Source organism: Apostichopus japonicus, chromosome 23 (assembly GCF_037975245.1).
Source record: "Apostichopus japonicus isolate 1M-3 chromosome 23, ASM3797524v1, whole genome shotgun sequence".
Lineage (NCBI taxonomy): Eukaryota > Metazoa > Echinodermata > Holothuroidea > Aspidochirotida > Stichopodidae > Apostichopus > Apostichopus japonicus.
In genome coordinates, this window is record NC_092583.1 from 1,535,383 (window position 1) to 1,559,975 (window position 24,593).

The window sequence follows — 24,593 nt, forward strand, 5'->3', positions numbered from 1 at the left end:
TATTGAGAGGTGTTTTCATTTTTTCTATGTATTTGTTCCAACCGTGGATTAAATTTAAAGCCATATACGGGGTTTACACTGATGCAACGATATACGAACAAATTGTGAGCATGAAAGTTAAAAACACGTATTGCTATTTATGGACAGTTGCGTGAAGTTGAAGTGGGGGGTGGGGGGGGGGGGCACTTGAGTACCAGGAGTGAGTACACATTATTTTTGGTCATCTGAATCAGGTAACAGTCACATAATAGGTCAAAAGTACCCTAAAAGTGACTTGTAGACCCGTGATTTTATATTCAAGATAATATCAGTCAAGTGTGGTTCCTTAAAAACATCCTAAACTTAAATAAGCATCAGTCAACTGGATGGTACCAGGAGAGGGAGGGGGGGGGAGCAAATTCTGACGTATGTCATTTCGAATGTGAAATGTAGGGTTGACAGAAAACCCACTTCATGTTCTTTCTGAAATACAACATGATCTTTAAACACATAAAAAGTTTCCAATATCACCACAAAACAAAAAAAGAAATCGTTTCCAAAGGAGAAACAAACGAACCAAACAAAAAGAATTTTAAATGAAACCGGAAGATCCTAAAAAAAAATTATAGTCCCCTGCGAATGAACGGGTTGTCTAGGAGTTCACAGTCATTGCCTGCAGATGATACAAAACAAAACATTCTGAAAGATAATATGGTTGTTCACAGTTTCAAACGTAATACTCTGTAACGTAAAGTTTGGAAGGAAATACATATGAAAGGAATTGATAATAATCATAATCAATCATAATAATAATAATAATATGAAAGGAATTGATAACAATCATAATCAATAATAATAATAATAATAATCATAATAGAAAATCAGTTTCAATTTTGTAACCCCATATGTCTGCTGACTAAATCAATGGTCCAACCTGACGGCCACCACGCACAATAGTTTTTTAAATTAACCACGTCATTAAATCGACATATTGCTTGGGTCTTTTATATTCGCCATCATTTTCTTCACTGATTCTTTATAAATATTCCTTTACTCATACGGCCTACATGCACCAAGTGCTTGAAAACTAGATGAACTTACCGAGTAGACATCTTAAGGAGATGCACACTTGTTTCCTGTGGGGCATTTTGAGCCGTTCACACTCAATGTCATCAGCAACCAAGTTCCCAATACGACATTCTACCAACCGTCGCTGCATCCCCTTTCCACATTTCGTTGAGCACTTCAAGTAAAGTATAACAAGTGGAAAACGTTTTTTAGTTTTGAGTACACCACAAATGTGCGATGCCCAAGAATCAACTGCTAATTGATCCAAAAATACAACAGCGCAACGTGCAGAACCTCTTTTTGAACGCCATTAGATGTTACATCTAGTCGTTACATCTAGATGCTTCTTTAAGAAGTGGATCATGGCTTGTCTGAATAAGTTGTAGGCACTGCTTTAGCGTAAGTACACCTTGTTTGTGACGTTGCACCTCTTGGTCACCCAATCACAGGTAAATAACAACATGGATGGATTTTGCATAGCATTTTTGTAGTTACAAAAGATTGTGAAAACCTCGAAAACATATAGCGGAACTAGAGCGACCTAATTTGAATATACACAGATGGGCGAATGTGTTATTGCCATTACATGGTAATATTATCCGTGAAGTACCCAGTAAATTTTGCACTGAATTGTTGAGAATAAGTACTTGAGAGAATCTGAAAGAAAGTGAAACTACTTGAAGATTAAACACGACCAATAAAATATCGCCTGAGAAATAACATTTCACTTCTAAACTGTTTGGAGTAACCTCAGATGCTTTTTTATATCTAATTCAATCCATATGTTCCACTTAAGTAACTGGTAAACCTTTGAAAGTTGCATTTAATGCGCAAATATGTACCTACCTTTTCCACAATGCATGCCAATATAGTCTAAAGGTTTGATTTTCAAAATCATGAAATTTCATGATCAATATATTTACGCAGAGTTCTATAGCCTATGAATTTCTTAAAATATGTGGTAAGCCGCCCTTTAAGAAAAACGTCATGAAGCTACTCTTAAAACTTGTTCTTACTTCCCCAAAGGACGAAGCAATGATCCATCTTGGTTGCAGATTGCAGTCTCCATTAGCACAAGCACGAGTATTCTCGGGCTTAGGTAGAGGACAATTGTTATCTGCTACCGGACCAATATCATTCATGCAAGCAACTGATCTTGTTTGTATTCCAGGCCCACAGGTCACTAGACAATTAGGGCCGTAAGGTTCAACAATCCAGTTACAACTTAGTTAACTTCAGTGTACAGATATTGCAACAAGTAGACCATACTTGTAACTGTTTATAAAGTTATAGGAATACTACAATTTGGTATAACATCCACTTTCGAGCAGGGATACGCTTATAACATCAAACAATGACTGTTGAAAGTACACATATCGATCACTGATCACGATTTTCGAACATTTTAGTGAAAGGTGTCCAACCCCCCCCCCCCCCCAAAAAAAAATGAAAATATCAATGCTTACATCGCCAAATGGACCAGCGAACCACTGTGGTGAGTTACAAGGCCCCGGGTTACAGATCCGAGTATCGGCAGGCATTGGAGTAGGACAATTACTATTTGCAACAGTTATGCCAAGACCGTTGAAACACGTAACTGATCTTGTCTGGATTCCACTTCCACAGGTAATAGAACAAGTTCCAAAAGCCCCGGTTATCCAATTACAACTGCCAACGTTACAAAGCTGCGTTGCCGGAGGTCGGGTTACAGGGTTACACATTGTATCGGCAACGGGAACATTATTCAGTACGCAACTGACTGTTCTTGTTTGCATGCCTTGTCCACAGTTAGCATTACACTAAGAGGAAGAAGATGAAAGAAAGGTTTAAAATTGCGGGTCGGGGTGAGGTGAAACATAATAAATCACTCACTACCTCGTTGTTTATCCTGCACGTTACTGATCGGGTTTGTACACCATTTCCACAAGGAGTGTTGCACTGGCAATGAAATATATATGTATAACCTAGTTAACTTCAGTGTACAGATATTGCAACAAGTAGACCATACTTGTAACTGTTTTTAAAGGTTATAGGAAAACTACAATTTGGTATAACATCCACTTTCGAGCCGGGATACGCTTATAACATCAAACAATGACTGTTGAAAGTACACATATCGATCACTGATCACGATTTTCGAACCTTTCAGTGAAAGGTGTGCAAACCAAAAATAAATTGAAAATATCAATGCTTACATCGTCAAATGGACCAGCGAACCACTGTGGTGAGTTACAAGGCCCCGGGTTACAGATACGAGTAACGGCAGGCATTGGAGTAGGACAATTACTATTTGCAACAGTTATGCCAAGACCGTTCAAACACGTAACTGATCTTGTCTGGATTCCACTTCCACAGGTAACAGAACAAGTTCCAAAAGCCCCAGTCATCCAATTACAACTGCCAACGTTGCAAAGCTGCGTTGCCGGAGGTCGGGTTACAGGGTTACACATTGTATCGGCAACGGGAACATTATTCAGTACGCAACTGACTGTTCTTGTTTGCATGCCTTGTCCACAGTTTGCATTACACTAAGAGGTAGAAGATGAAAGAAAGGTTTAAAAAAAATTGCGGTATCGGGGTGAGGTGAAACATAATAAATCACTCACTACATCGTTGTTTATCCTGCACGTGACTGGTCGGGTGTGTACACCATTTCCACAAGGAGTGTTGCACTGGTAATGAAATATATATATAGCTTAGTTAACTTCAGTGTACAGATATTGCAACAAGTAGGCCATACTTGTAACTGTTTTTAAAGGTCATAGGAAAACTACAATTTGGTATTACACCCACTCTCAAGCAGGGATGCGCTTATAAAATCAAACAATGACTGTTGAAAGTACACATATCGATCACTGATCACGATTTTCGAACCTTTCAGTGAAAGGTGTGCAAACCAAAAATTAATTGAAAATATCAATGCTTACATCGCCAAATGGACCAGCGAACCACTGTGGAGAGTTACAAGGCCCCGGGATACAGATCCGAGTAACGGCAGGCATTGGAGTAGGACAATTACTATTTGCAACAGCTATGCCAAGACCATTAATACACGTAACTGATCTTGTCTGGATTCCACTTCCACAGGTAACAGAACAAGTTCCAAAAGCCCCAGTTATCCAATTACAACTGCCAACGTTACAAAGCATCGTTGCCGGAGGTCGGGTTACAGGGTTACACAATGTATCGGCAACGGGAACATTATTCAGTTCGCAATCGACTGTTCTTGTTTGGATGCCTTGTCCACAGTTAGCATTACACTGGAAGAAGATGAAAGAAAGGTTTAAAATAAAAGGTTAATATATCTAATAGCCAATAGGAACAAAGGAACGTAGAACTACGGTTTCGTTCAGTAAATCTCTAGAATTCTTATTTATAATGGGAAGTAACGGTAAATACCTGTCCGAGGTCACCAGTAACCCATTGTGCGCACACCCCCACTAGACAAGGTCTCGTGGTGTCTGGTTTGGGACCAACAGCACCCTCACAGACAGTATCTGCTACGGTTACCTGTACACCATTTTCTTGTTCAATGCAGGTCACCACCCTAGTTTCGATTCCGTCACAAGTAGCTGAACAAGCACTCCAAGGGCTCTCATTCCAACTGCGAAATAAGCAAGGAAATCGCGAATTTGAACTGCTTATAAGGGTTTAAATTGATATGATACATGTAATGTATAATCAGTGGAAGAGCAGTGGTAACTAGAATTCCTCAAACATAAAATATGCACAATATCTTTCCATATCTGAAGACTTGGTAAACTGATATCTATAAGATGTCCACAGCCGTCGTCCCTAACCAGCTAAGGCACAAGTGAGAACAAATGCGTAACATATAATTGATTTAAGTTCATTCCTCCCTTACCCCTTCTCTTGCGAATACTCACTCCGATCTACCTAGCTTATTACAATCGGTTTTACTACGCCCCAGGTGACCATTTCTGGTTAGCATACGCGCAAGTTAACCTTCAGTTACCCTTATCTTGATATTTCACCTTATGGAACATAAGAAGTTTACGGAACTGATGCGAGCATCACGAGTGATTGCTAACTGTAGCGTCATGTAATAATAATAATAATAATAATAATAACAGAGATTTATAATGCGCACATATCCACCCTACAGGGTGCTCAAGGCGCAACATGGAAAAAAGTCAAAAAGAACTACTGGAAAGCTTCACGCATAAGGTGAGTTTTAAGGTGTTTCTTGAAAGCTGCAATACTGGTGCATGACTTCAGTTCATATGGTAAAGTGTTCCAAAGGCGTGGGGCGGCAACCCTGAAAGACCTGTCACCCCACAAATGTTTAGACCTGTGTTCCTGGAGGTTAAGCGTGCTGCTTGAACGAAGATTCCGTGATGGAGAGTACAATTGGAGTAATTCTGAAACATACATAGGAGCCATGTTATTAAGTGATTTAAAAGCAATGAGTAGAATTTTGTAGATAATCCTATAAGAAATAGGTAGCCAGTGTAGATCTCGTAGTATAGGTGTTATATAAGACGATTTTCTTGACAAAGTTACAACTCTAGCTGCAGTATTCTGAAGACGTTGAAGTCGGGAGAGCTGAGATTGTGGTAAACCAAAGAGTAAGGCATTTCCATTATCCAGACGAGAAGTGATAAATGAATGAACGATTTGTTCAGCAGCAACACGATTTAAGTACTTTCGAATCCTACCAATGTTCCGAATGTGTAATGAGGATGAACGGATAACATTAGAGATATGTGGTTTCATCGTCATGAAAGAATCAAAGACCACTCCTAGACTTCTAGCTTGAGAAACAGGAACAATTTGTGAGTCCCCAATTCGTATAAAAGGGAGACTGATCTTTGATAGTAGTTGCCGAGATCCGAAAAGCACAAATTCAGTTTTATCATCATTCAGTTTAAGGAAGTTTTGCTGCATCCAACACCGAATTTCTTGTATACAATTTTCCATAATTCTGAGTGATGAGTCAGCATCGTGTTGACAGGATTTGAATGAGAAGTAGATCTGAGTGTCATCAGCATAAACATGATACTGGAGATTATACTTGAGGATAATATCTCGAACTGGATAAGTATAGATAGTGAAGAGTTGAGGACCCAAAACCGAGCCTTGTGGAACAGAGTAGTCGAGAACAACAGCATCGGAGATGGCATTACCGATGCAGATATGTTGTGGCCTCTGTGATAGATAAGACTTACACCAGTTGAGCACTGTATCTCGTAGGCCAAGATGATTCCGGAGTCTAGATATTAACACGTCATGATCGACAGTATCAAAAGCAGCACTCAAGTCGAGAAGAACAAGGGCAGTGATCATTCCATTGTCTAATGCAGTCAATATATCGTTGTTGACCCTAATAAGAGCGGTCTCAGTACCATGGTTTTGTTTGTACGCAGACTGGAAAACATCAGATAAATTGTTGTCAGAAATGTGATCATTTATCCTAGATGAAACAACACGTTCAATAGTTTTTCCAAGGAATTTCAGGTTAGAGACAGGGCGATAATTTTTCAAGATCTCCCTGTCCAAACCAGCCTTTTTCAAGAGTGGACGAATGTATGATTGGATTGAAGAAATCAGAATTTGAAAGCTGTTGCCAAACAATAGTAGTTACCCTGACCAAAAGAAATGAACGTTGACCATCAGTGACACAATCTATTATCCGATGGAAGAATGATGGCTCTGGCGGCTGTTGCCAAACAAAAATAGCTACCGTGACTAACAGCCAGAAATGGTGACTCCGGTGATGTAAGAAATCATGCAATGATTGTGAATCTGGGAGATGTTGCTAGGCAATGCAGCTACCCGGCCCAAACTTCACGACTTTGTCCCCAGTGATGTCACAACAAAAACTTCAAAACGGCAATAACCGTTACGTACGCTGTACGAACGTCCCGATATGTAGAAAACAGTGACGTCATTGCTTAATTGGTGTAACGATTATGAATCTTATACCTGGTAGAATAAGGTCGTAATAGTATCCTTTTTAATTTCCTGTTCCCCCCCCCTTTTTTTGAGTGGTGATTTCGGTCAGTCAAACTGTGTTGTGTTCTACTTTGCCAGATAAACAGTAATAATTGCTAGAGCGAGTCTAACGTGAAATGCGTGCGGTAGTCAAAACACGTTGATGGTTGTGGTTTTGTGATAAATTCTCATTTAAATATCAGATAAAATGGACTACTCCGGAGGGTTAAATATGTAAATTGTAAATGATAGCAATTATATCCGAACACAACACGTGCTCACTTACAAGAATATTGCTGCTGTCTGAGTGTAGTATTCTACGTCGAGGTTAGATGTTGCAATAAACGACACCTCAATTGCCAGTCCTTCAGGTATTGGGCCTGGACTCCGGAACGTCTGTACGCCACTTACTTGATTATTTTCGCCAACCATTACAAAGTTGCCAAGGAATGCTCGGCTTGTGGTACCCAATGTATCGGTTCCTCCAAATAACAGTTGAGTACCGGTCGCAGTCCGGATTGCTATGATATTGTTTTGATATTAAAAGAGTTAACATGTAAATGAAATCAAAAGGAACCAAATCATTAACTAATCAGTAGTACCGGTTGTTAGTAAAAATATTACAACAGCTTTGGTTCATGATATATTTTGATTCAGTAACCACAACACAACACACCTAAAAGTCCCGGATAACGTAGCAATCAATAACAATAAAAACACTGATTATCTGATGACTGATAATCTTAAATAATGTTTCAATTCATATAAAATTCTCACAAACACCTCAATGCTTTAATACTTACACACAGTGTTCCCTTGCGATGCGCCGTGGTTCGTGATAAGAATAGATGTTGCTCCGGCTGGAATATTCAGGTTAGAAACTGCAAGAAACGAAGAAATTGACCGCGGTTACACTACAAATTAACAATTGAAAGTTTTCTTTAAATTATCCAGTACCATTCTCCATGTAACTTTAATTGTAAGTATACTCCTCTCAGTTATCAATAACGTGTTACTGTCTTAGCACAATTCTTGAAGGTTTATGAAAGTAGTTGATTACGTGTCGTAATTTAATAGGGTCAATGTTGTGCGCTCCTCTTTCCATGATTCTTCCATTAAGCTTTAAAACTCTGCGTTAAAAGGAGCTTAGCATAATCGTTTTTGGATTAGAAAGGTCCATGTTGTATGTTACCCTGAATATTGATTTGAAGGGACATATAACTCCTCTGTGCTCCTCATATTACGATTGTTGAAACTGGATGCAATTGAGAAACATTACAGTTAATGTTTTTGTGATTGCATATCCACCTGTTAAAGGACCATCCCGCACTGTCAGTTGAAAACCATAATCTCTATCCCTATCTTGTCCAAATCAACATGTGATGGATTAAATAGCATCTATGTTGGATGAATAAGTTCCCGCTACTTCCCTGGAATGGATCACAATAGAGGTGGTGTATGAATGCCATGACACAAAATGCTCTTCAACAGCTTTACTTGCCTAATATAAACTTCTTGTTAATTTAACATCGAAAACTAATGCATCTGAAATGTTTGCTTAATGATAACGTTCTCAATTCAGAACTTCTTCCAAATCCAACTTTCTTTGGAGAAATATTATGTTACCCTGTAAATACATGAGACATTAATTATTTAGGAAAATCAAAAACTCTTTCAGCTGCACGAATGTTCGTGATGACATCATCACAGCTCTGCTGTTGTCAAACTACAACCAAATGTGTAAAATTCATATCTTCGCGATACAAAATGTTATGAGAATATGGTTTTGACCGGAAGGTGTACACAATTTCCAGTTTTTTTATGTTATATATTAAAACTTTAGCTAACGGAATATCCCTTAATACTACCACTGTTTTGAATGCCCCTTTACCGTTATACGCTACGTTTCACTGCCAAAACACACGTTACATCATACGTATCACCGGGCTACTTTAAACTCACCGCCAGTGCTTTGAGCAACGTTCAATTCTGTTATAACACAGGATGTTCCATCTCCGTTACAAACTCGACAAGCATCAAACACTTGACCACTTTCATGCAATCCATCGCAACCGAATGTCTGCAGGCAGATAAAAGAGTGAATGGAAATAGCAAATCTGTCCTGATTATAATATCAAGTTCCAGTAATCTAGTTTGCATATTCGTCTACCCAAAAAACTGTCAATGAAAAATAAAGGAGATGCCTTCAAAAAAGAATTAAAAAAATCACGCAGAGAAATAGAAATGATTACACCTCAGAATGTTAATAAGTGTTACTGTTTTGCCTTGTACAGATGTAAGGTACAACATTTCACCTACGAATGTTACAGTCTGCATTTCAACAAGAAAAACGTTGCTCGGATGTTACACATAAGAAAGAGAAACGGTGATCATGCGCTCGATCTCTACAAATGGTCCAAACATTTGGCAATGAAATTATGTCGTCAGGGTTAAGTGTGTATTCAGTGCATATTTGTGCAAACAAATAAGGAGGAGGGGGGCCTTCGGGGTAGATATTAGATTGCTGTTCTGTGTTTATGATGGAATGTATAATAAAGCTTTTTAATATTGGTAATTCATAAACCTACCTCACAGGAACCTCCAACACAACGCAACAATTTATTGGTATCTTGTACATTATAGTCCCAACAAGACGTACCATCTTCATTAACCCCGGGAGGTCTCAGAGTGAAAAACTGCCCGTCGGAGCGAAGACAAGGATTGTTGCAATAGTCCATAACTGTCGGAAATATAATCAAAATAACCCACATTTACATAGGCAAAATGTAATAGAAATTTAAGTTGCGTTGATTAATGCTTTTATTTGCTATTGTCTTTTCAATATTAACTTATACCTCATATCATGTTTGTTAACAATGGTCGACAAGTCTGGTATTTTGTTTAAGTTCCTAAAATACAGGTTTGTCGCTGGGTGAAACTGAACAGCTGATGGCAAATGTTGACTGCGTCAGCAGTTAATTGATTGTACCAACAAACTCATCATTGACGGATTTTCAACGATCTACCCCGGTACCATTCAGTAAATGACATAATGGTGTAACCATATTTATCTTTAAGCCGGTTTACTTGAAATTAGCCGCATATTTGACAAAAAGAAGGCGCTTCTCAGTACTCCCAATCACCAAACCTGATGTGGTTTATGACAAAATTCATTATGAGCAAGTTAAACGTCCGTTAGGTCTATTCAAAATTTCTTACAGGAAGCACTTACATGTAACTAATCCCATTGCAAAGAACTGTGTCCAATCATAGACCAAGTTATCATCAAAAAATGGGATTGAGGACGTGGCAGCACACTGTTCGTCTCGAAAATCATCAGGAGAATTTGAACAAGACTTTAGAGAACAAACATAGAAAACATTTTTTCCATATTTTTCTGCCTTAAAATCATCTTTGCTCAAGACGTATACAATGATGGAACTGATTTGCGATAACATAAATTATATAAATCTTAAATACTCCTTTGAACAAAATATAGTAAATGATGAAACGTTATTATCACAACAGGAGACATATCCCTTCTTCCAAGTCGTTTCAAATGAACATTCCCAGACAATACATCAATCCGAACGTTTGATGTTCACGTGTTGCTGACTGTCAATTGACTTGTTGCAATTGGTTCTCTATTTGCCACAAGTAGGCAGTAAACACGAGGAATATATATGACTCTAATCTACAAAACTGAGTAATCGCTTACAACATGCAGTATAAAAACATAACATTAACGGGTGGGCACGAACGACAAATGTAGTACGTTATTAGGAAACATTCCTCTTGTTGTAAATGTTAGCTTACCATTCCAGTAGAGCGAAAAACTTAACATGTCTTTTAACGCCCTATTCCGTCCAATTCACCTATCTAAGTCCGAGCCCAGTCTCATTATGAAACCTTTGATGATATCAGTACAAAACTGATTACTCAAAGGCTCGAATCCATACCAGCTATCTAGTCGTCTTTGCACATTAAAATTGGAGTACAAGTTTTTGTTGGTTTTGACTTGAAAGGTTTCATTGTCTCCTGTTTGGTACGAAACATTTATTCATGCATATATGGATGGCCTCTCTATACTGACAAGTGGGCCTATTTGCTTGATGATTATATTGAAGTTAGCAGCAAAGAAACACATTCATCAGGACACTTGGAGTATGTGTGCATTCACCCTGAACAAACACTGTAACACCGAAAATCATTCATTACATAATTTCACTTTTTGTCAAGGAACAGGTTAGCTTACAGCTAAATTACAAAGCCTGAACTCCACGCCTTCCCCAACACATGGAGCACCACCCCATATCGGGGCGGGGTTGTTGCAAACTCTTTGACGAATGGTCACTCCACCACTGCACGTTCTCGAGCAGGCTGTCTCTGTCCATGCAGACCAGCCACCGTTAACTGGAATCGGAACTGTATTCGCTAATACACAATCGCCAGCCAGGCATATCTAAAAGAACAAACGAAGGAACATTGTTCCACTTGGACTCAACATGGGCAGTAATCGAGTGGGTATAATCAATTTAAACGGTCACTAAGAAGTGATTGTAAACTTACCATGTTTGCACCACATTGTGTGCCTTCGGCTATATTGAAAAACAAAGATGTGCACACATTTGGGTTTGAAGCAGGCCTGCATTTTAAATTTGAGCACTCCACCTATGGAAAGTGAGATAACATTTAGTGAAATTACCGTGTTGATGCCTTGCTTCGAATAAGCATACCAACTGTTTATGATATCATATCGTTTTAAGAATACATCCTTCCAACTAAAGCAATTAGATGCTTCCATTAACCAAACACATTCCAACCATTAGCTTCCAAACACTTGAAACAGATATGTTACCAAATAAAAAATATAAAAAATCTGTGAGATTGGGTGCATGATTTAAGAAAAATAATGTCTATATAAAGTGCAGTAGGAAATGTTGTGAAACATTGGATTGATTTGAGAACGTGCCTTCAGCTTTTTATGGAGTGGTTGCAAATGCTTTACCTATCTAACTTTTGGCAGGACTTTACAGATCGAAGTACCTTGCCATAAAGTAGCTACATCCCAACTATCGAGATTGCAAAGGATCCAAAACACGGCGGCTCGAATCGTCGATAGGGCGAACAGGTTTACCCTATCACTCCTATACTGGAATAACTACACTGGTAACCAATAAGACTGCGTATTGACTATAAAATCCTCATTCTAGTTTTTCGTGCCATTAAAACTGGTACCCCAACCTACATTAATGTTCTCTTACATCAGCAAGCTAAATGAAGACCAATTTGTTCGCATTATCAATTTCAACTACAGGTTCCAATGTCACGTACGAGATCTTTCGGTGACCGTAGCTTTCTAAATGCTGCACCACTTTATGGAACTCCCTCCCTGTTAAAATCAGGTGTTTAGATTCTAATATTCAATTCAAGCGCTATCTTAAAACATTTCTTATCTCTCAACTCTATATTAGTTTTTGTACATTCAGCACCCGTAAAGCGCATTGAACAACTTTTGTTGGAGCCTGCGCTATATAAGACTAGTTATTGTTATTATAATTATTATTTTTTTCTACTAATCCCCTTACATCTATCTCTTTGTGTTCACCTTGCTCATTAACCTGTCTGTTTTCTGTGCGAGTGTTTGTCCATTCTGTTACTGTTACTTGTCATTTAGCCTTTGAAGAAGATCCTGCTAGGATCGAAACGTCAGGCCAACCTACTTTTACACATTCTCCTACACACGCTCTCTAGTGGATAAGCACTTTGCTAACAGTTTTATTTTATTATTATTTTTATAAGGCAAATGATGTAGAAATATTTGGGTAACGTATTACATTATGGTTAATATCTCGCATGAGTAAGAACAATTTGGTACCGTTGTCGAGTCACCGATGTTAATCAGTGTATAATACTGCCTGTTATGATAATTGTTAATTGTGTTTATGTCATTAAGTTTACATTAGGTTCCTGCTGTACATAACATTTTATGGTAAAATGAACACATTACATTATATAACTAACAAAATAAATTGGGCAACTTGAAACCAAATAGTCGAAACCTTGACTAAAATATATATTCATGATATATAAACAATATATCATTTTAATATGGTTTATTCAGGTACCGTCCCACACGGCACGGTGCCAGCGTCCATAAATGCACATTGCTGATTGAGTGAGTAGGTTTGTCCAGCTAGCTGGAGTGTTGGCAACGGATTAAAGCCGGTAGGAACATCGTCCATGCACGAGGATGGCGCGAAAGGCCGTTGCCACCTATCAAAATGGAACGAGCACAAACTTATGAAAGTATATAACGTCACAAATGTGTAGTATGTTACCATATAGTCGCAAAAAATCGGGAAAGGTGGGGGGGGGGCGGGTGAGAGAAGGATGTGAGAGAAAAGGATGTGACAAAAATACAGTTAGATATCAAATATTTTGATTAGCAAGCACCACTTTGCGGTTTAACCTTCACTTTCTATATGACAAAATATGTAATTAGATAAAAGTTATACGTTATTTTAATGGACGAGAAGTATAGGTCATCTTATCTCCTCGGCAACTTTAAAATCGTAATTCCTACAGCCAATGTAATGTTTTTGTACTGCAAACCTCGGTAAACTATATCCAATGCAACAAATTCACATTACTGTTGTCTAAGCGTAAATTAATCTACACTGACTTATTTGTAAAAACAGATTTGGTAGGTTTTTTGTAATTGAATTGCTGATATTCGAAGCATCTAGCACAACTTTGAAGATAGGAACATTCAGGGCTGTTCAAATGAAGATTTTTCGAGTGATTTAAGAGTTTAGACGCTCCCTCCACACACCCCCCTCCCCGAGAATCATTCACTATAGTGGGCAAATGGTTGATTATGGTGTATCATAGAGTCAGCGAAAGACCTCGAAACTCATCATTTGAGCCATATGTACTTCATGAGAGAACTTCTGTTTTCCCTTACCTCCTCGACAGTTCTGGAGCGGTAGAACAGACCTTTCAAATATCCAATATGAAATGAGAACCACTTTCTTTGACCTTTGCCGACTCAGCAGCAACTGCTAACAACATTACAATAACTTGATGATTAGTTAGCCGTTCTTTTCATGTGTGATACAATGTCAGGTATTTCACACAGGTTGTGTAAATAACCAAAGCATTTGATACCCAGCGATTCCGCACATTAACTAATAGATTCAACATAACCTTATACAATCGTCTGCTATGTTCTCGATGTTAGGACTCACCTCAGGAAACCGATGAGGTGATCTCGGCTGCAAGACGACCATTGGAAAGAATTCGGGCCGTTCGACAAGGAGGCACCCATGATAAATCCTGGTTGGCATCCTTCATCCTCGTCATGCAGAAGGGTTAAGCTGTAGAAAGATATCCTAAATGGTTGACCTACCGTATTCGTTAACGTACCTAACTACTGCAATATTGGATAGTGAATAAGAGCGTTGGTACATGTCAAAGTATACATATAATGAAAGATATGTTTTACCTATAAACCAAGTGACTTAACGTACCGTTCATGAATGCATATCACTTTGGCATTTTCAAAGAGCTAGAAAGGAACGGAGGGAAACAAACCTTCTCTTATTTGAAATCTTGTCACTGTGGTTATCATGGATTTATACATCATGGATTTATACAACGGATTAGATCAAGCCTAAGTTCTCTATTCGGTGGGTCTTCAGACGCGGAGTGCAAATGTCTGCAAAAAGTCTATTGTTGCTTCAGACTGCCTGGTGTTCATCCGAATGAGGAGCGCATAAGTCCGAACCTGATCATTTTCTCAATCACCCCATTCATCACCATTGCTGCTCAACTATACAGTGAACAAAGCTGTTGCGAAACCATTCATTGAGAAACTAGATCAGAACCGATTTCGTAATCCAGAATTACCAAATCCGGGAAAGACTGCTGAACCACAATGCAAAGCAGAAATTTGAAAACGTATACCTTCTTTAAGGGTAAGGGGTAGGGTATTGGGAAAAGCTTGAGTAATTCTGTCATTACTACGTACGTGTGCCCAATTTCATGAGACAGAACGAAAGCACTTGCCAGTCCCAAGTCTTCAGTAACAGATACACCACTTTGATCCGTACATGTGCCTACACCACTAGCAAGGCCTACTGTAGCTGAATCGCCTGTGAATACAATGTCTTTCCTGTGAACATAGGGGAAGAGAGAAATGCTTTGTTATTAGGTCATCGACATTCGTGACAATTATGGAAGAAAGCAACGATTGTGGTGTCGGATAAAGGTAAAGATCGTGGTGGTGGATAAAGGTAGAGATCGTGGTAGTGGATAAAGGTAGAGATCGTGATGGTGGATGAAGGTAGAGATCGTGATGGTGGATGAAGGTAGAGATCGTGGTGGTGGATAAAGGTAGAGATCGTGTTGGTGGATAAAGGTAGATATCGTGGTGGTGGATAAAGGTAGAGATCGTGGTGGTGGATAAAGGTAGAGATCGTGGTGGTGGATAAAGGTAGAGATCGTGGTAGTGGATAAAGGTAGATATCGTGGTGGTGGATAAAGGTAGAGATCGTGGTGGTGGATAAAGGTAGAGATCGTGGTGGTGGATAAAGGTAGAGATCGTGGTGGTGGATACGGTAACAATCGAGGTAAAGGTAAGATTACTTACCCTGTCAGGATGACTATGTTATCCCAATGGTCTGGGTCGGCATCGTCTTGATTATTAACAACGCGTGACCACTGTCGAAGGTTGTCTAGTGTACCTTCTGTGTTAGCACCAGGTTCAATAGTAAAAGATGCTCCAGAGATCTGATGAGTTAGTTAATAAGAAAAAAAAACGAATATGCAAAGGTACCTCGGCATACTTCATTGAGTATGAGGCGGTGGGACAGCTAGTAGGAAACGAAAACGGGAACCAATTCAGACCACCGGAAGACCGTTTTCACTACTTACTGTTCCGTACAATATGCCAAGCTATGATAACCCTAGAACATATTTGCTATAGTACTTTCACAGTGCTTCATTATTCCTGGTGAATCATTCATGTTCTATTATGATACGTAGTTTGACGTTCTGTCTGATCAGTTGTGGATAAATCTTCTCTCATCTAAGTCAGCAATACCGAGACAATTGGAGAACCTCGCCAAATTTCTATACAGCAGAAGTAACACGTGGTTTCCAAACTTTCCACAGTTCCCATTTTGTTCAACCGCAGTTCATCCTCTCTTCATATGATCCACCATTGACCACATGAACTCGTACTTTAACGACATCATATGTACGCCTACGAAATTGTGGTACCAAAAGCTGTCACAGTAGTGTTCACTCCTAAGTTACCTCTTTCAAGGCAAATTTATTCACACAGCTACAAAAAAACATACATCATTGCGCAAGAAGTGGGGCAAACGTACCGGCCGTAAAAGATTGAATATGGCTGGAGTAGTGCAAAAAACTCGAACCGCATGTGTGGGTCATGTGAATGGTGTGATTGTTTAGGCAAACCACAAGGTTATCGCAAAAACAGAATGAATTCTCTGTGTGTATTCCTCACAACAAAATCCCATTTTGATTAAGATCAAATATTGTTGTTTATATGTAAGACACTTTCTAACATGTTTGAAAATGAAAAAAGGGTTATTTTTGTGTGTCAATGTACAGTAGGAACCTGTTCTAGTTTATGTGAACAGGGGCACTTTTCAGTTTTTTAATACTTTTACTTTTCAGAGTTTTAATGGAGGATGCGTCCTCCACTGTCACCCCCACAGCCCCCCCCCCCCTTCCACGCCCGGCCAGATCCGACCTCCCCGTTGGTTACATAATCATAATCTTCTGTACTCGACGTACCTCGTAGAATATCAGCAGGTGTGAGCAATCAATAGAGCAAGTAATTATTAATAATGGTCTGATTATGAAACTCACATAGAAAGTCCAGTTAATGAAATGTATTCTGCACTGTTTTTTTGGACCCCCCAAAAATGTTTCAAGCTTATATGAGAGAAAAATTCCTACACGTCACCTTTTCACATAGTGTGACATTTGTATTATATTAAGAACATGTTGAAGCGCAGAATGAACTGTATATATACTCGATTCTCCACATTTCAACGACCAGCCATTCTTTATATATATATTAATATTAATAACTTGAGTTTTAAAAGTTTTCCCTACCCCCTTCCCTTAATTCTCTCTTTTTCCCTCCACTGTTTATCTCCTACCTCTCCTCTTCCCCTGTTGGCTTCTTTCTTTCTTCTCTCCATCCCTTGTCCACTAATAACCCTTTTATCTTTGTATTCACCATGCTCATTAACCTGTCTGTATTCTGTGCGTGATTTTGTCCCTTCTGTTACTGTTACTTGTTTAAATGACAAGACGATCCTGCTAGGATCAAAACGTCAGGCCAACTTACTCTTAGACATTCTCTTACAAGGCTCTCTAGTGGATAAGCAGTTTGCTAACAGTTTTATTTTATTTTGAGTTTTATAAGGTGACCTTGAAAATGCAGTATTGTTCATTGTTTTGAAACGAAAAAACTTATAACTTTGTTTAAAAGTGCGATCCTGTCAAATGTTTGACATGAAACTTACCGAATTTGTATCTGAGGTCAAGACTATCATGCTAATGACGTAGAGCCGGATGCTCAACCCAAGACTGGCATCCGAGAACCGTCTGCTAGCCTTTTAGAAGAAAATGCATCAAATGTTAAGAAATAAAACAAAAACTACATTACAGAAGGGGGTTTATTCAACTTGTTTCGTTTCACTATTTTATTTCTTTTAGTTTATTTTTGTAAATGTCACTATATTCCACAAAATTAACATTTTCGAAATTTTCAACAACAAAAAAAAAGGTACCCAAACTGTTTCGCACTTGCAGAAATTAAAAATGGCGATTAAAACAGACATAAATGCTTAATACATTAATTGAATTGGTTGGTTGGTTGGTTACCGCGTTCAAAATGGTGGTTGCTAACAGTATATGGTCTGTATTGCTGGAGGCGTAGTCAACATCGAGTATTAAGTTGATCTCCAGATATTTAGGCGGAACAAAGCTGTCTGCAAGGTTAGCTGGGTTCATCAGAGGGAGGACCTGCTGGGGGAGATCGTCTGGGGGGTCTGGAGAAAGAAAAAAAACAGCAGCAGATATTGAGTTATCTGTCGTTAAACATTTTGAGCTGAATATAATTCGCCAGATTTATTAACGAGTCCATAGATTCTACAAACTTCAATCAAAATTTGCAAGCCCCGCCCAACAGATCATGCGCCAATCAAATCTATCTGTTTTGTTTACGACCGTTAGGCCTTTCAATTTCACTTTCGTGGCTAGCCTGTATTAGGTTTCCTCTCTTGAATAATATCATTCTTTTGGTCTTACAGATGTAGCTTACCAAATTGTGTCATTGCCTTCCATTGCAATGAATAAACAGATGTTTTCAGACGTTTCCTCCGTGGAATTGGGTAAAAAAAAGTGGACGGTACGAGTATATATAGGTTACATTTGTGTAATGAACATGTTGATATGGGCGGTCGCAGTGACTTTACGGTAAGTCTTTCGCGCCACAAGGCCAACAGAAAATAAATTTCTTTCTTTCGATTGCGACAGCTTTTCTCAATTAAACCCACCTGCAGCTGGTTAGAGTGTATTTAGAATAAGAAAAATTGGATCTGCTTCGGAAGTTTCTGTTTACGAAATTCATTAGCAAACACGGATTGAGACTTTAATACATTAAAACATTCCTTCAATGCCTTCTCTCAAATAAAGGAAAACATGAAACCTGCATCTCTTTATGAAAAAGGGAAAAGTAATTATGAAGTCCCCCCCCCCCCCCTCCATTTTAATTCTAGCTGTAGACTGCAATTCAGTACTATCCACATTGACAGCAACTTTTGCAACGTACAGTGCTAATTAATTGTTTGGACCCTCTCCGGTATAGATCTAACGGCGTAACTTACCAATTATGTAACACTTTCGTGGAAGATCGTATATGTCACGTTTGTATATTAAGTGCATCTCATGAGGACTTCTTTTGAAACGTCTTGCATATTCATGAGCATGTTCCTGATTCAATGGTGTAATGAAGACAGTACTACCATCTTCACTGCTGAATATACCTCGCTTTGCAATAGAAAAAAAAAACCCAGTTTGGATAAAGAATTATGTTAACGGAGGCAAGAATTAATGCAATCTATATAGATACACAATCTGATCGTAAGATCCTTTGACCATATATAGCCCGTCTACTTCTATAAGCCCTGGATCAACCAAACACGTTCAGATGTGCATTATTGCGTAGGAGGAATCTGAATTATTTTTCCAGGGTAAAGATTCTCTGCGTCATCAGTTTGTTTCGTAATATCGTATAAGAGAATATCTTCTACAAACACCCACTGGTTGGGCCTCCTCCCCTCCTTTGACCATATATAGCCCTTCAACTAGTATAAGCCCCGGATCAACCAGACGCGTTCAGATGTGCATTATTACGTAGGAGGATTCTGAATTATTATTCCAGGGTAAAGATTCTCTCCGTCATCAGTTTGTTTCGTAATATCGTATAAGAGAATATCTTCTACAAACAACCACTGGTTGGGAGAATCACAAATATATTATACATAAAATATGGTTTTATATCGCATTATGCATAGAAGCAGTATCGTTCACTAGAAACCACTCAGATAATTAAAAATAAGATAACATAGACCAAGATTGTTTAAAAATAAAATTCTCTTCCAAAACAATGTTTTCAATGCTGTTTAGTTACGGTGGCATACTCTTATTATAGTCTATATTCATCCGCCCGATTGATCCCCTTCAGGAAAAGTGCCAAGAAGCAGCAGGAGAACATCTTTAATTGATACGTTATCAATCAGGATCTGCTTTTTATTGGCTTGCATGTTGAAGAGCACTAATGGAAGTACATGTGGTGCATAAATTGGGCCAATTGAGGCAATTTTAGACCACTTTAGGTCTCCCAGGAGCAGAGCACGATTTTTTTTTACTACCGAGTAAAGAGGTTTATTTACAAGAGACGAAAACTTCAGACTCTGATAGCCCAAAAGAATATGGGCAGTCATGATACAGAAAAATTGATGGTGCCATAAAAGGCCAACTTGACGGCTATCCGGTGATGGGTAGCGTTTAGCTAGTGAGAACTTCTATCTAGACTTAGAGACCACATTACTTTTGTGATTTAGTGTGTAAGTCAATGGGGCCTTTAAATGGGCGTATGATACCTAACAGGTCATGTGGGTTCTTCTCCAGATATGCGGTCTAAACGTCACGTGACGTAACAGTTTTAGTAGGAGTCGGTGACGAAAGTTTGTTGGTATAGCAAACGATTAACGCTATGCTTTTGTTGGCTTTAAAATATCATTTGAATACGATATTTCAACTCAGTTATTAAAATTTTCATGTTGATATTGTGAAGTTGTTTATTTTTTTCATAAAGTTACCATTATTAAAATATATTTCAAATTCGAACATACTATTATCGACAAAATTCAAAATCATTCAAAAGATATCAAAACGAAATACGAAGAATAAACATTGACATTCCATGATATACGAATGCTTCCATGATCCTTGCGACTTGTTTATACCTATTGCAAAAAAACCGCCTAACGAATATGCACTATGCATATTACAGTGCACTAATCTTTACAAACCCTTATAGTGCGGTGGTTTAGTTAGGCCTAAAACTCAGCAGGTTTGGGAAATTTGTCTATGTATTGACAATTTGAACATATCTGAACCTTCATATAACTAAACAACCATATATTCATATTGAGCATATATTGTCAATACAAGGGCTTTGAAGTGTGACTTAAAAGTGCCATTTCTGCACTGAAATCCCTTTGTTGTCTATTGCCGTGCAAGATCTATAACTGTTAGTGTATATATCTAAGTACTGATGGGATATAGTTGTTTACATGAAATCTAAAAGTATAGGAAAATTACGGTTGGTAACAACGGAATGGTAACACGGAATGGTAACAATCATTTTCGTCTGTTTGTTACTAACACTGTAAAAGCACCCAAGCCGAAAAGGTGTGAGCTTATATTTGTTCCTAACGTGTAGCATATTATGCATTTATATGCTAGGGTGTTATAACGCTATTATAAGCAACTGTACAATTCGGTTCGGGTGGTAAAAGTTAACACTCTTTTCTTTTCTTTTCTTTTTCGTTTTGATGAGAAGCACTTGTAAAAGTGGAACATTTTTGCGACTTTCTTTAGCACTTTATCTACAGTGTTTACTAATGGCTCTTATAAATTGCTCACTTTAAGTGTCAATGTACATTCCGTCCAGTAGATACTTTAGACTTAAGCCTATACCAAAGCCAATCCTTGCGGTGGTCACTTATACGTTCCATGCCCACGACAATACAAAATAACCAGAACACACCCGCGTGGAGTATATACTTACAATACGCTCATCGTAGATCGAGATAGCCACATCAGATGCATTGTGGGATACCACGTAACCATGGAAAAAGGAGTCCGAGTCTACAAGAAGTGGTTCTTTAACAATCGTACCATTCTCATAGACATGTTCAACTTCCAAGTCTGGAGAGAAGAATCTCGGAGCTTGAATCAAGTGCAGTTGGTAATCTTCTTCAAATGCTGTAAAGGTCAGGCGGGTAGCATGACTGTTGACCTTTGACCTTCGATGACGTTCATCGTGGATGACGTTCGGAGCAAAGACAGTGTAGTCTGTCCAAAAACATGAAAAGAAAGTGTCACCTTGTATATAAAAGAGACTGATATTATGGGTTCTGAATTTGAGTTAAACGGTGCCATTGGCGGCAATAGCCAACTCCTTTCGTTGGGTTATCCTTCTCATCAACACATTCCTGATGTAATGCATCGTCAATCAATTTAATTTTAACCTTTATTTAATTGAATGTACTTTGTGAATAAGGAGAGCTTACCTGTTACCTCGCTTGGATCTTTCACGTAGTGCTTCAGGTCATCTTCAGTCAGGTAAGGCTATAGAAAGTAAGTCAATTTCAAAATTCAGAAAGGTCCTTGTCCTTTCTATCACTTAGCCTAACAGAAATGTTATGATAATGAATGCTAATTCTTCGCATACTTTAAATCATCGAATTGATAAGAAATTGAAAATTGTAGCAATCAATTTTCATTTTGATCGAGGCGTTGTTATATATATATATATATACAAAAACTTTGTTGATGGTATATATTGCTGCTGCTATTGCGAGCGAGGAGGGGCGGAGGGGCGGGGCGGAGGGCGGGCGGAAAGACTATAGAATATATATAATCGTAATAATTGTCTCGCGGGCTTCACATTTTAACATATTCTACCTGAGCACTGGCGGATCCAGGGCCTTTGTTTGGGAGGGGCCAAAGTGGCATTAGAGTGATATGGGGGAGGGGTCTAAGGGGAGAGGGTGCCCCCCTCCCCTTTTGAAAATTTTCTATTGCTGAATGCCCTCAGATGCAATTTGGTGCGACAAAAGTGTACAATGGTGATGTTAATTTACTTCTAAAAAAAATGTTTCCTAGGTGTAATTTTCTAAAATATTTATAAAACAAAGTTGGGATCATCTTTCTCAAGAAATTTTATTTCTCATAGGTTATAAATTTCTTACAACCAGCCTGTAACTGCAAAATGGTGTTAAACTGTAAATCCTCATGCTCATACATTTACATAGCTCCCAACTCTTGAGAAGGCAAATGCTGGTCCATGCCACGAATCGCCGTCCTGGGGGAGGGGTATAAGGGGAGGGGGTGTCCCCCTCCCCTATTGAATTTTTTTGGAATCCTGGTGATGCCTACATGTAAAATGGTGGCACTTAGAAAGGCTTTTGTCACCCAAAATTTTCTGATAAATATGCATTTTTTTGTGTGTAACATCAATAAATTGAATAGTAGGTGATAATTCATTCTTTCCCGTGGCATGAAAATGTTCGCTGCTCGCCCCAGTTCAAAGGTTCAAATGATGCTGTAAAGGAGGTTTTACACTCTATTGTGCTAAATGCTAAAGAAGTGATGGTTGCTAAGTCAAAATTTGATGCAAATTTGTTTATGTATACTTGACAATTACAATGCGGTTTTTTCGGACGCTTGTGCGGGTCAGCGGGTTTGGGTGTTAGACTGCGGGTCTAATTCCCGCGAATTGCGGGTCAGTTGGGAGCTCTGCATTTAATTTTAAACCAGAAAACGAAAAGGTTTAGACTAGTCTACCACTGCTATTCCTCTCGATTTTTTTAATTTCCAATCATATCATTTAGCGGATGTTCGGAACACTTTTTGGCTCACCATTGGGGGGGGGGGGGCCATGGCCCCCCTTGGCCCCCCCCCCTTGGATCCGCCAGTGTACCTGAGAAATAGGTGTTAATTTCTCGGTATAAAAAGGGTGTCTCTCTCTCTTCGTATTCGGGCTTTAGAAAGAAGGACCTACCAGTATGTCATCATGGACTACCTATACTGTGATCCACTTTCAAGTGTAAAGGAAGGTCACATTTCCTCAACCAGACATTATGTTACACCGTCAGGTGAAATACATATTCAAGAAAGTTATATAGATATTCAAGTATATACATAGTCATTAAGCGGGTTAAGCTAGTCTTCCAAAAGAAAGGGTATTAAAAACTACAGCTACTGAAACTCAGACCAATGCAATCTGAACATTTTTATGATTATTTCTGATGTAATTTTATCGCTATATTAGCTTTTAACTACCACCGTATATGTAATTTCAGAAAACAAACTTTACCAGGATCTCCATTTGATAAGCGTAAACACTAATATCACTTCACTTTTGATGGGCAAAAGAGGGGGAAATAAAACGTAAATGAGCTTCGTAAAATATCTTACCATTACTCGGCCAGAGATGACTTGACTATGATGAAAAATGATCAAAACTATCAAAACAGTTGGCAAATACGAATGGGTAAACATTGTTAAGCTTATGGACGACTTCTTCTTGGCCGAATTTCTTGTAGCTCGCGACGATGCGGTATAAAAGCAATATAATTATTGTAATTGCATAGGTACGTTAATCTTTCAAACGGAAATAAAATATAGCTACTCCGTTTCCCCCAAATGGTTGAACACATATTGAAAATCATTAGACAGTAAATCCAGGGAGTTATAACAACCCCGTGGTAAATCTGACTTTGTTACCAGTCGGATGAATGAACTCGAATGCAACCATATAAACTAATTATAGAATCGGTGTATTTATAACGTGCCTCATCGCATTCCTTTTTCTCCCAGTAGAAAGGAGGTCTTATCTGTTCTATCGGTTTGCAGTGTCATTATTCCAGTATTTCATATGGGTTTTTATTTTTCGTTTCTACCTTCTACAGTTTCATTGTTGTATAACTTCATTGTTTCATGGTTTCTTTGTTACGCGTGTCTATCCGTTTTTACCTTCTACAGTTTCATTGTTCAGCATAATTAAGGTTCTGAATTAGATCGTTATCAACTCGGCAACACCTTTCTGACATATTAATAAGAATTATATGAGCGAGTGAATATTGTTCATATATTGTCACGCTAACTCAGTCCAAATATTCCCTACTGTATACGAGGGACTGGTGGTGGTATGGAAACTAATGCGGCTTGGATGGTTGTGTGTTATACAC

The 24,593-nt window shown here is 38.6% G+C and overlaps 1 protein-coding gene across 3 annotated transcripts; it reads right to left on the bottom strand.

The window, feature by feature from the left end:
• Positions 1-56: 56 nt before the first annotated feature.
• On the bottom strand, positions 57-24,482 carry LOC139964802 (A disintegrin and metalloproteinase with thrombospondin motifs 9-like). 3 transcript variants are annotated; one of them, XM_071966776.1, is made up of 23 exons: positions 23,821-24,476; positions 21,912-21,969; positions 21,407-21,693; positions 18,936-19,098; positions 17,932-18,098; positions 17,571-17,660; positions 15,656-15,795; positions 15,035-15,178; positions 14,253-14,381; positions 13,131-13,278; positions 11,572-11,673; positions 11,258-11,464; positions 10,235-10,358; positions 9,591-9,742; positions 8,965-9,082; positions 7,806-7,883; positions 7,289-7,523; positions 4,447-4,651; positions 3,975-4,307; positions 3,243-3,575; positions 2,514-2,846; positions 1,081-1,222; positions 57-652 (listed from the first exon to the last, which is right to left on the bottom strand). In XM_071966776.1, the coding sequence occupies exons 1-23, from the start codon at positions 23,902-23,904 to the stop codon at positions 603-605; spliced, it is 3,822 nt and encodes a 1,273-aa protein (XP_071822877.1). In that variant the 5' UTR covers positions 23,905-24,476; the 3' UTR covers positions 57-602. The 3 variants fall into 3 exon arrangements, with proteins under 3 accessions (XP_071822877.1, XP_071822878.1, XP_071822879.1); XM_071966777.1 differs by lacking the exon at positions 3,243-3,575 and having other exon boundaries at positions 23,821-24,482; XM_071966778.1 differs by lacking the exons at positions 3,243-3,575; positions 3,975-4,307 and having other exon boundaries at positions 23,821-24,482.
• Between the last annotated feature and the right edge of the window lie 111 nt (positions 24,483-24,593).

Excerpts from the sequence above, each read along its gene's own strand:
- LOC139964802 (XM_071966776.1), bottom strand. The coding sequence starts at position 23,904 with ATGTTTACCCATTCGTATTTGCCAACTGTTTTGATAGTTTTGATCATT. Across the intron at positions 19,099-21,406 it reads CGATCTACGATGAGCGTATT|CGAGGTATATTCAGCAGTGA; the intron begins GTAAGTATATAC and ends TCTATTGCAAAG. Across the intron at positions 1,223-2,513 it reads TCGCTGGTCCATTTGGCGAT|TGCTCAACGAAATGTGGAAA; the intron begins GTAAGCATTGAT and ends CTTTACTTGAAG.